Source organism: Talpa occidentalis, unplaced genomic scaffold, assembly GCF_014898055.3.
Source record: "Talpa occidentalis isolate TD23 unplaced genomic scaffold, MPIMG_talOcc4v2.1 talOcc4.15, whole genome shotgun sequence".
In the NCBI taxonomy this organism is placed as follows: Eukaryota; Metazoa; Chordata; class Mammalia; order Eulipotyphla; family Talpidae; genus Talpa; species Talpa occidentalis.
In genome coordinates this window covers 29,051,348-29,064,712 of record NW_023601543.1, presented here as the reverse complement: position 1 = coordinate 29,064,712, position 13,365 = coordinate 29,051,348, and the positions used below count along the sequence as shown (strand labels likewise).

At 36.5% G+C, this 13,365-nt stretch overlaps 2 protein-coding genes across 5 annotated transcripts in view; both read right to left on the bottom strand.

Annotated features, from left to right (window-relative positions):
• Nucleotides 1–4,433, bottom strand: part of RBM41 (RNA binding motif protein 41) — a 51,776-nt gene extending 47,343 nt beyond the window's left edge. For 2 of the 4 annotated variants that reach the window (XM_037512121.2, XM_037512124.2), the window contains exons 1-3: nucleotides 3,575–3,882; nucleotides 866–982; nucleotides 108–300 (exon numbers count right to left, since the gene is read on the bottom strand). In XM_037512121.2, coding sequence (XP_037368018.1) covers nucleotides 108–300; nucleotides 866–982; nucleotides 3,575–3,588 — 324 coding nt within the window. In that variant the 5' untranslated portion in view covers nucleotides 3,589–3,882. The other 2 variants (XM_037512122.2, XM_054695621.1) reach the window with 2 other exon arrangements.
• A 4,578-nt stretch (nucleotides 4,434–9,011) lies between these two features.
• Nucleotides 9,012–13,365, bottom strand: part of NUP62CL (nucleoporin 62 C-terminal like) — a 76,138-nt gene continuing 71,784 nt past the window's right edge. Inside the window, exon 9 of the mRNA XM_037512115.2 lies at nucleotides 9,012–9,957. Coding sequence (XP_037368012.1) covers nucleotides 9,863–9,957 — 95 coding nt within the window. The 3' untranslated portion in view covers nucleotides 9,012–9,862. The remainder of the gene's footprint in view (nucleotides 9,958–13,365) is intronic.

Below are 13,365 nucleotides of genomic sequence, written 5' to 3'. Positions count from 1 at the left end.
GAATCACACACAAAATTCAGTTTTAAGAGAATTAGAAATAAAAAAGATCTCAATGCCAAATAGAGGCCTTGGTCTTTATTCTCCAGACCAAAAAATGCCCCACTCACCTTTTCACCTGTAACATGGCTCTTCCAGATCAATATTTCTGTTTCATTGAGCCCTAGTTCCCTGAGAGAAGCAGTTTCCTGATCCTTCTCATGCAGTGTCTGGAATTGGGATAAAGTCATAGTTCCAGCTGCTTCCTTCCCAAAGGGCTTGTACATAGTACCAGGAGCAAAGCTCTCTTTTTTAGACATACATCTGCAACACAAGCAGAAAGGGAGTAAGAACATCTTCAAGTTACCACAGTTCGGAGTTGCAGCTCACTTTTAATAAAGAGTTACAATGAAAATCACAGGCAATGTCTCTCTCATGCCCTATTTCTAGGCTGAAGCACTACTACAATAAAATGAAATGCCATCAATATGCTCTCATCCAAGACCAATAAGTGACCGAATTTAACATTTATTGAGTACGTACTATGCATCCAACACTGTGCTAGGTACTGGGGGCTTAATAAAAAAGATAATAATGGTCTGTGCTCTTGTAGAAGAACATAGGGAGAGGCAAGTAAACAATGACAACACTGGGTTAGAAGGGCTATGTACGTTAAGGGAAGAGATAGGAAAGCACTTAGCTCAGACTTAGAGGGATATGGGAAGCTTCCTAGAGGAAGAGACACACAAGAAAAATCCTGCCTAATAAATAGAAGTTTGCCAAGGAAAGGTGGGTGGGAGCGGAGTGCTCCACACAGGCTTTAACAGGGGTCTGTCACCTGCAGGAGAGGGTCTGTAATACTCTATCTGCTTGCAAAATCAATACCTACTCCTCAATGGAGACAGAGGTATCAAGCTGATGCTGAAGGAGGCTTTTCAGCTGCCTCTCCCCTTCTGTTTCCAACTCCTCCAGGACATGCTCATCACTCTTCACACAGCTGTTCACCCTGGAGTAGATATAAGAATATACACAGAAAGTAGAAGAGACAGTGAATCCTAGAACATATTCTTTATCTACATTATCTTTAGTGATCCCACTTCCCTACCACCTGATCACTCTTTACCATTCATTTCACAAACATTTGCTAAATACACACAACCCATTGTGCTAGGTACTGACAGCGGTGAAGACAAGTCAATATTCAAGGCATAGTCCCCATCCTCAAGAAGTCTGCAATTAATTTAGTGAGAGGAAATAAATGTGTGTTTTGTGCCTGTGCCTGTAGGGAGAGGTAGGAAGGGGGAGGAGGAGTAGGGGGAGGGAGGGGAGAGGAGGGGCAGAGGAGAGAATGATACAGAGATGTATATGCCAAATTAGTAGGAGTTCAGAGAAGACAGACATAATTAGGAGTTAAGGTGGTAATGAAGGCCTTGGAAAGGTAATTCTTAAACCGGCATCTGAAGGATTGGGTGTGATGAAGGACAGGAGAACAGGGAGAGCGTGTATAAAGAGACAGAAATATGTTCTCAGGGATAATGAGAAGTTCAATTTAGCCTGCATTCAGGTATGGGAGCACTGGGAGATATCTTGGAGGAATAATTAGATTCAGATTGTGAATGGCCTTAAATACACTAACTAAGGGGCCCGGACTTTAATGTATAAGTATTAGAAAGCAATTTATCAGGCAGTTAAGTGACACCACAAAAGTGATGGTTTAGGAAAATGGATATGGATTAGTAGGAGACAAAAAACAGAAGCACTAGTTAGAAAACAATTTAAATTTATCAAGCATAAGGTCCACACTAGAGTGATAACAGTGGAATTGGAAAGGAAGAATTAGATTAGAGAAGCCTTTGGAAGGTAGGAATCAGGGAGGAGTCAAAGATAACCCGCAAATTCCAAGCTGTGTAACTGAGAGAATGAGGGTACCGACAAAGAAGGAACAAGGAAGCTCGAGATTGAACAAATGGTTGTAAAGTCAGCATTGTTTTAGCCATGTTGAGTCAAGGGGCTATTACAAGTGAACCACAGCAAGAAGTATCAGGAATACTTCAATGACTTACTGAGTCTGAGGTGACAGTATAACTGATACTGGTGAAAAGGAACATGAGAGATGGTAGAACTGTTGCATAGATGAGCATCTAACCTGAACACAGAAATTTCAAGTCATCTGTGTCGTCAAGATCTGGAGCAGAAAGAGAGCTCTCCAAAGAAGAATATATAGAAATAAATGTGAAGAGCATCGTAACATTTTATAGTTCAGGCAACTGGACAAAATCCAGGTAATGTTAACATGAGCTAACTAAACCTAAATAATTGAAAATTCTCATTCAAGTGTAAAGAAATAACAAGACCACTTAAGAATGAAACAACAGATTATAAAAGACAAAAACATTGTGAGTTAACCATAAGGAAAGTGAGTATGAAAAGCCTTCTTTATAAAATAGCCCTTTCCTATTGGGGCTATGATGAGGCTTGAAATATTGCCCATTATTATAAACTAGATTCCCATGCTGTGGAAAGACTTAGGCTTATTTTAGCAAATTTTTAAATACCTGTAAGTTCTGGTGTTTAAAAATTCTTTTCTTAAATATCTTAAATTTTACCTAGTATTTAAAATTTCAGTCCTTGCCAAGTTTAATGTGACTTTGAAATGAAAAAAACATGTTACTACCCAGTACACACAAATCCAAAATAAACTGTTGAGTGGGAAAAAAAAAAAAAGCAGGTCATAGAAAAATTCATACAGAGAGTGTTCATTTACATAAAGCTTAAAAATGAATAAACTTGAAAGATTTTGTTCAGGATTAAATTCATAAGTGGTAAAACTATTTCTTTTTAAATGAAGGGGATGATTATGCAAAATTCCTGATAATGGTCCCCTCAGGGAAAAGGAGGGAAGAGAAGCAAACAGGAAGGGGCACACAGGGGACTTTCAAGGTACCGGTGACATTCTATTTCCAAGGCTTGTGGTGAGTCTATTCTTCCTTAAACTATAAAGATACGTTATTATGCACGTATGAGATATACAGCAATGCACATGTTTTTAAAAGTTATTTTGAAGCAGGGGAAATCAGAAAGGTTTTTTTTAAAATGGCACGAGGGATGAACAGAACAGGAGAGCACATCAGTATGAATTGGATATGCCCCGCCCAATTCCAGAGTGATTATTCCACTTGCAGAATGAATCCAAAATTAATGTAGTGGCGCCTTCAGACAGGCTTTGTGTGCCGTCAGTAATGGTGAGGCGCAGGGTTTCCGCAACGACCTGCCAAGCTAAGGCTGCCGTTTCCTGCGGGACCGGTAGAGGGAGCTGCTCGCAGCAGTGGCTTTCTGTTCCTCTAATACATCGAATCGGTTTTGTGTTTTCCTTCTAAATTTGTCGAAACAAAGTATTACCCGCTTACTTTAAGATGAAAAAAGCACAAACATGCTCTGGGCACCCGAACCACTCCTCTTCAATGGGCAAACACTGCAAATATGCGCCCGCCCTGAGCCCCTCTCGAAGGAAGGGTGGGACAGCGGGGGCGGGGGGGGGGGGGGCGTGCTGGCTCGGGTTTCTCCGGCACCGGGCATCAGTCGGCCAAGACCCTTTTACCTGGGTGGGTCCATCTGAAACAGGAAGGGAACACAGCATCCGTCCAGCTCCGGGGGCCGGCGCCGTGGCCTGCATACCCGCGCCGGGAGCGCATTCCTGCGGGAACCCGCCCCGGCGGGCCTTCCCGAACTTCGCCCAGCAGGCCAGGCTAGCCCGTCTCCCCTCCTCCTCCCTCCTCCTTTGTTTTCCCGCTCACACGAAACCGCGTCCCCAGAAGGTGACAAAACACAAACACAAAGTAGCAAAATCCATTTTCAAAGTTAAAAAGTAAAACAAGATTTCCCCTCATCGCCTGCTCTCAGACAAGCCCTTACCTCTTCATGTTTCCACAGGCCCCTATCTCTAACTTGGGTAAATAGGCTGCGGACTTCAAATCCCAGAACTCTACGCGGCAGACTCTAAGGGTATTGTGGTACCGTGCAGGCCTCTGGGAATCGTAGTCCGACAGAGCTGAAGCAATAAAAAGAGAAAGTATTAAGTAACCGTTGCGCTGTAAAGTGTCCGACTATTTCTGTTTCATTTCTCCTCCAGGTTAAAAGCACATACAAAACATCCAGCTCAAAACCAAGGAATCACCCTTGACATCTTCACTCTCATCCAATATCACAAAAGCCTGGCTATTCTCTAATTTCTGTCAAATGCATCCCTAACAATATTGCTTCTGCCAAGGTCTTCTCTGACCTACCCACGGTTTCCAGTCGAGGTTCAGGTCCATCCTCTGCAGTGCAGCCACAGTGGGCAGAAACAAGTCAGGCACATCACTGGCACTAGTGGTTCTCTTCTTTCTGTAACAGAGGCTTACAAGACATTGTATTTTCTATCCTATGAATCACAAATCCATATATATTCAGGCCCATGGATGTTCCTATTGAAAATTATGATTAATGAAGAGAAAGGATCAGGATAGTAGTAAAGAGCATGATCTAGAAATGGAAATACAAATGTCCCTAAGCACATGAAAAGATCATTTGATGTATAAGTGACATGAAATTTCAAAGGCAACTGATCACAAAATGCCTGGCCTGTACACCTCAAAACTGTCAAGGTCATCAAAGACATGGCAAGTCTGAGACTCTGTCACAGTCAAAGACACAAAATGAGACATGATGACTAAATTTAATGTGATATCCTGAATGGCATCCTGGAAGAGAAAAAGGGACCTAAGTAAAAACTAAACACATGTCAATAAACTTTAATTATGTTCATTAGCTGTGACATTAGCTTATATCAGTTATAAGATGTTAACACTAACGGAAATTAAATGGAGATATAGAGAAATCTGTACTACTAAAATTCCTGCAAATCTAAAGTTCTTTAAAAAGTGTACATTTACAAAGTACACTAAAATAACATTTTCAGCTACCAGACTAGTCAAATCTGTCAATGCACTTATTTTGTTGATGCTGCAGGGAAACTGGTATGACGTCTATGGTAAGCAACTTGAGGGTATAATTGAAATTAATGCTCATTTGCCTTAGAGCAGCAATTCAACTTCTATTATATATAGAAAATTCACTGTGGCATTGTCACAACAGAATATTGGAAAACAACTTAAATATCCACAAATGTGCTATTCATTTACTGGAAAAGTATGCAGCAATCCCAACTATGACAAAGTAACTCTACAGACTGAAACATAGTCAATGCAACAGCTAGGTCTGTAAAAATGTGTACAGTATACTCCCATTTGAGCAAAAAAAGGAGAATATATAGAAGATCTCTGGGAAAAAAGGCAAGTGGTGTCTGTTACCAGATAGGGGAGGATACTCATTCTGTTTCTCACTCTCTTTCTCTGTGTGTGTGTGTGTTTGTAACCATATTACCACATATGACTATTATCAAATCATTTTTAATTAAGGGAAGCCCTTGTTACATGACAAAGTGCCACAGAAGAAAAAAGATCATGGGTTTTGGGGCTCACACTGCTTGGATTTGAATCTCAACTCCCTGTTATTGATAATATAGCAGAGTACAAATCTGGACAGAACTTTTGCTTTGGCAAGTTACAAGACTATGTGAATTTCAATAAGTTGTGTTTAATTGGTCTAGGCCAGCTAAAATGGGGGTAATACCTCAGAATACGGTGTCTGTAAAGTACAAAACTTTTGATACAATAGTACTCATTTATTTGATTCTGCAACTATTTCACAGGAAAAATTAAAGTACGGTTTTAAAATCACCTGCTAGGGAGGTCATCCATGAGCAAATATTGCAATGTTATCCAGCAGGTTAAGACTTATTCAAACTGTGAACTGCATGCGTTTATCTCTTTTGATTGCTGAGTAATATTCTACTGTGTATATGAACCACATCTTCTTGATCCAGTCATCTATTTTTTGGCATTTGGGTTGCTTCCATAGCTTAGCTATTGTAAATAGTGCTGCTATAAACATAGGGGTGCAGGTGCCCTTTGGAATTACTGTTTCTGCATCATTTGGGTAAACATCTAGGAGTGGAATTGCTGGAACCTGGATGGAGCTAGAAGGGATCATGCTCAGTGAAATAAGTCAGAAAGAAAAAGAAAAATACTGGATGGTCTCACTCATAGCAGGAATTTAGAAAACCTAAATAAGAGACCAGGAAAAAGACTAATCAAAATCAACAAGCAACTATAAACCAGAGACACATGGGGGGGGGGGTTGGGAAAGGAAGGACTAGAGTCAAAATAAGGGGGGAGGTGCAATTGTATCGGGAATATAACCAAAATGCAAATGCATACATTGTGAAAAGATTAAAAAAGATGTAAGAATTATATAAAATAAAATATTTAAATAAAAAAATATCCTATTAAAGAGAAAAAATAAATAATTTAAAAATAAAATTTAAAAAATGATATAATGTAAAAAAAATTAAAAAATAAAAAAAAACTAACCTGAGATATCACTTTTCACCTTTCAGAATGGCAGAAGTCCAAAAGTTTAATGCACACCCTGTAAATTAGGCTCTAGGAAACAGTCACTCTCAAATAATTTATTGGTAGAAATATAATTTTTATGACCGTTATGGAGAGAAGCTTACCAATATCTCAAAATTACCAAGGCAAACAGCCTTTGACCTAGCAAATCTAATTAGAGGTATTTATCCTACAGATGCATTAGAGACATAGAAAATGAAATGTGTGCAAGGTTTTTCAAATCAGCATTGTTTGCAAGAGTGAAAAAAGTAAATTTCAGTCACATGTAGTTTGTAAAAAAATAAACAGAATATCAACAGAAAAAAAAAAAGACTTATTCAAACTGTGTCATCATGCTTAAATTAGGAAACAGGACCAAAGAGCAACTACTAAAACACACTGTGCTTCCTATCTTGACAACTTCTGGCAGATGGAAAATGTCATAGAAAGTACTAGTTATCTAAAACCCGTTATCTACAACTTTTTTGCTCTTGAATCATGCAGATAAATGAATACAGATATAATATGCACTACTGCACGGCTTGGAGCTTTGGAGAGAATATGGACAGAATATAAGCATAAACAAAATATGGGTTATATCCCAACCTGCACCAGGTAAATCTTGTATGGTGGTGGGGATACTGCTTAAGCAAACTATCCAACTGACACATTAATCAACAGGGAAATGGAAAAATACACCAAGATTGCTAGCACTTGTCTCCTGAGAAGGTAGCAAAGGGTGAAATACTACACCGGCCTGAATCACATCAGAATTGTATACAGCTTCTAATAATACATACATCCTGTTGGTACCGAAGTGATAAACACTACATGACAAATCCACTAGGTGGGATGAGTGGAGAATGAATGGCTAAAAAGACATTCACACAGAGTGTAACTGCAACCGGAAAGAAGGTCATAAGCAAGTTTTCTATGTACTTGGATATAAATGGAGCCAATCCGAGCGGTAGATACCAAGGGACAAACACTCAGAAAATTGCACTAGAAGGAAAACCAGGCTATTTCTAGCCCTGCCAAACTTATTAACTGTGGAATAATAGCTATTCCATTTCCCAAAGCATCCCTCTCCATGCTTTAAAAGGTTATCAGACAGTACATTAAAAGCTTTGAGATTTCTAGATGTTATTCATAGGCATAGAGAACTTACCATGAGGTAATTTGACAATTTCACCCCTACAATAATTTATGACAAACTGAAAAATATGCCTCATTTGTCTTTCTGACAATTTAACAAGGTTAGTTTAATTAAGCCTGAAGCTCCTCCTTAACATAGACATATTTTCAGGGTTTGTCCTTTTTAGGTGTTTTGTTTGCAGCACACTTCTGATGAATACATTATAAAGCAATTATAATTTCCAGATATGAAAGATGCTAAAACCAAAAATCTTCTCTTAAAGAGGGATAGCATCACTCATTTAATATTTATTGTAAACAATTGTGCATGCCTTTCAAATTTCCCAAATGAGACAGCACAAATGCTGTTATAAAGAGACTAGATATGACATCTTTTTCAAAGGACAAGAAAAAGCAGATAAGCAGTGGAAAGTGTCAACAATACAAATTTAAAAATTCTCCTTCAGTTACTGTTGTAGCCAATCTTTAAAAATGGTTAAGAGGGACTCAAAACACTAGAACTTAACATAAAAGTTGTCTTAAAATTACTGGCAAAATAGGTTGTTTCTGACCTTTTAATATTTGCTCAACAATGTTATTTCTGTTAGATAAGGGTTAGAATCAGAATCAGAAGGAACCTTAGAGATGATTTAGTCCAAGGCTCCAGATTCCAGATGGTATATTGAGCTCTACTACTAAATCTTGTTACTGTATTGAATTGCAAGCCACTTGTCATCCACAGGACTCTTCTATGCCCTGGACAAAGCACTAGAATTCCAAATGCAAAGCTAGGAGTACTGTAGCCTCTTTATAATAAGCACTCTTACATAGTGAAAAAACATGAAGGAATCACAAGGCTCTAGAGAAATGAAAACTAGTTTCTTTCAGCTGGGAAAACCTAATAAGGTCTGGCTCTTTCATATTATAGATAAAAGACAATGGCCAAAATGAAATGATTTGCAATTAGACAATGACAAGACTAATCCAGTATTTCCTCCAACACTGTGATGTCTTTACTGAATGTGAAACTTAACTTATACACAGTCTACACGATTCGAATCTCCCCCCAAAATAAGGGAAATATCTTTATCTTGGTGTAATAATAGAACAAGGACACAAAAAATTAGAGATTATTCAAGATTACTCATAAGCTGCATTTACTTACAGAAACCACCCACAAAATTTAATGGTCTCTGAAATATTTTCACTCGAAAATTTTGAGTGATTACAAAAACTTACCTGACAACAAGCTGTTAATTTGAAAAGTTTGGGTAGAAAAAAGGTCATGTAAATTCTGATGTTTATTCTACTCATAAGATAAAAATCACTAATCCTCACTCCAAAAGTATTTTCTTCCTGGACTATGTACCCCTCAGGATGGTCATGTGCAGTCAGCACAACAGAAATTCAGGTCAGTAATTACAGACAGCCAAGCTCCAGTCACTCAAAAACTTTCAAGTAGCAAATTTTGGTGTTATACTTTTATTTGTTTTTAGAACATTACCTTTATTTATTGACAGAGATGAAACATGTAATTGAAGGGATCAGACTGTCCCATGCTAAGAACAATGCTTTTTTAAAAAAAATCCACAAAAATCAAATATAAATCAAATATTAAAACTAAATAAGATACCAAGGTATCTGTACATCAAAAGAAAGCACATTGCCTGATCCTTCCCCTTTCTAAAATAACCTAATTCAAATCCACAATCAACACTGATTTGTACTGCCTTCTCTGAATTTCTGTGGCACACACTTTCTGTAATGGATAACATATAACCTTGTGTTGTTTTCATACAGACAGGCATTATTTATTTTCAAACTAGACAGTAAGTTCTTTTGAGGAGAGCGAGTTTATAGTAACTAGCACTGTATGTTGAAAGTAACAGGCAGCTAGTAAAGACAAACTGGCATTTATTTTTTTGGCAAACGCTTCTCTATGATCTGATTAGAGTGAGAAAGCTGATTTGTGCTCGTAGAAAGGAATGGAATCTAGCAGAGTAAGATATGAACTACAGAGAATCAACATCTATGAGATTTCCTTCTAAACAACAGGGCTAATATTTTAATCTATTAATACTAACAGTCAAACAGTATAATCCTCAACAGTATAATATTTAAATGGAGAAAAAGCCACAAAAACAGACAGATTTTACTGCAACCAAAGATTAAAGCATAACTGTAAATACTACTTTATTTAACATCATCTATATTTGTAGGTAATATATAATCCAAAAACAACATGCAGAAAATTTGACCATTCAATTAAAAGCAATCCTGACATTGTTGTCCTGTTCCTTGCAGTGATGAGTCTCAAAAACCTGTGTTACCTCTTCTACCTTCCTTTGCAGCATGCCTGTAAGGGGAAAGGTTATACATCATTAATCTGAGGTCAAAATATTCCAGGAATATTATAAGTTATATTCTCTCTTCAATGTATGATTTATGAGATGCTGAAGATCAATTTAAATAACTAAGTACTAGAAAATGTAGAAGAAAAATCATGTTTCTTAGTTTAGAAACTATTACAAAAACAGTGGACAAGGATGTTCTTGATCTGCTCTTCCTAGCATGCCTCCTTGACATTTATGTTCCATTGAAAAAAAGTGTTAATTGTCTTTCACTCACTACAGCTTAAAAGTGTCATACAGGGTGTCATTAAATTGAAGGTATAGATTTAGGTAGGTCTTGCTATCTGTAAGCACATTATCATATTGAGTTGATTCATATTTCTGTTCCTTCCTAATAATTTATTTAACTTGATGGTCCTAAACTTTGCTCAGGGGCACAACAAAAAAAAAAATACCATTAATTTTACCATACAAAACAATAACTTTCTGTAGTAAAAAATGAGCTATAAGCATGATCATCTGAATCAGTTGTGCACATTTTTCTATTAACATGTCCAATTAAACTTGGCCATTTGTTTTAGTGTTCACTAATACTCACTAGTTAATAAACAATAGGTGTCAAAGATTTAAGAAAAACTTTGCAAGAGAAAAACAAAACATTTGAAGCAATGTAATTTTCATCAGCCACTTGGAAAACCCATGCTGTGATTCTGTTTTTAAAGTATAATGCTTTATCCTATCTTATAATATAGAGGCATTATGTAAGATCACACCTTTGGAACAAGTGCTTAAAATAATGGTTGTCTACTGAAAGGCTAGAAAAACAGTGACCATGAACATGGCAAACTAATGTCCTTTCCGTTGCACAAATGAACAGCTGGATACAAATTTCCCCCCTAAGAACATTTTCAAACTGATAAAAGCCCAAATGAGCACTACAACAAACCATTAACTTGAGGTCAAAAGTGTCCACATAAGCACAATTTACTTAATTTGCTAATTGATACATATTAAATGCAAAGAAGTTCATTTATTAGAAAATGTTAATGAATAAAATGTCAAAAAATATAAGTCAGCATTACTAAGAGATCCTTACTATAAATATTTTGTCATGTCTTTAAATTCAATTCTTAGGATTATTTCTGTATTAACATACAGACTTTCATTCTTTAAGGAGAGAACTACACCTAGGCATTAACTGTCTGGTCCCATGATATGTATTCATCAGTGATTGGTTCACAAAGGTCTATTAAATAATAAGAAAATGCTAGTAATAGTCTAAATTTGGGGGGAAATATGCCACACACATTTTGACATTATTAAAGAATTGTAGTGAACAATATGAAAATGAAATTAAAATAATTCTATATATGACAGCATCAAAAAGAAAACACTTATGAATAAATTTACCAAATGAAACATAAGACCTATATACTAAAAACTACAAAACATGACTAAAAGAAAAATAAATATCTAGGGCCTCCCCTGGTGGCGCAGCAGTTGAGTGCTGGGTGCGAGGCTGCCCGCAGCCTCTGCAGCACCAGTTCGGATCCCCGGCTCCCGGCGAGGGTCCACCACCACCCCCACCCCGCCGCCAAAATAAAAAATCTAAATAAGTGAAGAGTTAATCCATGTTTATGGACTGAAAGGCTCAATGGTGTTATGACAAATCTCCATAGACTGATGTACAGATCCAAGTAATCTCTGTGAAAATTTCAGGTGATTTTGTAGAAATAGACAAGGTTAGTAGATAAAACTAGTTCAAAATTTGCATGGAAAGGCAAAGGACCCAGTGTGGACAAAACAATCTTGAAAAAGAATAAATAATGCTGTAATAATCAAGACAGTGTGGTATTGGCATAGGATAGCCATAGAGAATTATGGGACAGAAAGTCCATTAAAAAAAAACTTTATGTTGGTTAAGATCATATTTTGTCTGCTTAAAAATATTTTTCAAAGAGAACTTCCTCCCAAAAGATTCTGGTAAAACTCCTCTGGCCAGTCCCATTCTGTTTAGGGAACATATGTTTTCTTTGACTTAACCTACTTGAAAATATTTTAGATAAAGATTAACTTTCAGAGAAAGTTACGAAAATAAGAAATTTGGCCACTAAATTCAAGCACAGCTTTCTACTGTAATTATTTTTAAGTTATACATTATAAATATTATTAGATAATATAAAATTCACCATCAAAGGACAATGTACTCTCACAGACACTCTATAGCATACCTCTTATTCTCCTGGTAGAAAATAAGGGCAGTAAGAGAATATCCCTGATCAAAAAATGGCCAAAAGTCACAAATAGATGACTTGTAAAATGATATACAAATTGGTTATAAGCATTTTTAAAATAGTCAACCTCATTAGTAGCCAGAAGAACTGAAATGAAATATGGGAATTATTTTTACCTATTAAGTTTTAATGAAGAATGATAATGGTGATTACATCTAGGCTCACTGCAGCACAATTTAATTTAAAACAGTGAAAAGTTGAAAACATTAACCATTATTTAACAATGGGGGAATAGTTAAATAAATTCTGGCACACACACACACACACACACACACACACACACACATATATACACAATGGAAAATTTAGCAGCCATCAAAATGTAGAAATTATATGGAACAATATTCATGTATACATGTCTTTTAGTTTTGCATTTCTTTTTCCATCAAAGCTGAGTACAATGTGCTATGTACACATTAGGGACAAATAAATTTAAAAATGTATACTGGACTCCACATTTATATGAGACATTGCTAAGATCTGAAGATACAAAAATAATTAAGACATAATCTCTATTATTAAGGAGCTCAAGTTCCAGTAAGGGAGACAGACATGTAAATAAGCAACCGTGATAGTATACAATAAATGCTAGCAATACTGTATGTAGACACACTATTAGAATGATGAGTCAAGAAAAGCTTCCTAGAAGAGATGGCATGTAAACTACATCCTTACATGGGAGTAGCTATCAGGCAGACAATGATGGGGTGGTGTAGGTCAGGAAGAATCAGTTGAACATTTATTAATATAGACAAAGAAAGAATAGTGGGTGCATGCAAAATCATAAATACTTTTTTAAAGCAGTGCTGCAAACAAGAGATGGGACTGGAAAAATACAGGTTAGATTGTAGAGGGTACTTTGTAAATTATGCAAAGAATTTTAAAATTCTTTTTTTAAAGATTTTTTTTTAAGTTTCTATGTCTGATTTTATTTATTTTTTTCACATTTTATTTAAATTTTATTTTTATATTCCCCATACAATTACAACCCCCTTATTTTGACCCCAAGCCCTCCTTTCCCTGCCCCCAACCCCCAGAGAGTGTCTCTGGTTTATAGTTGTTTGTTGATTTTGATATTTTCTTTCTTATAGTTATTCTTTTTCCTGGTCCCTTATTTAA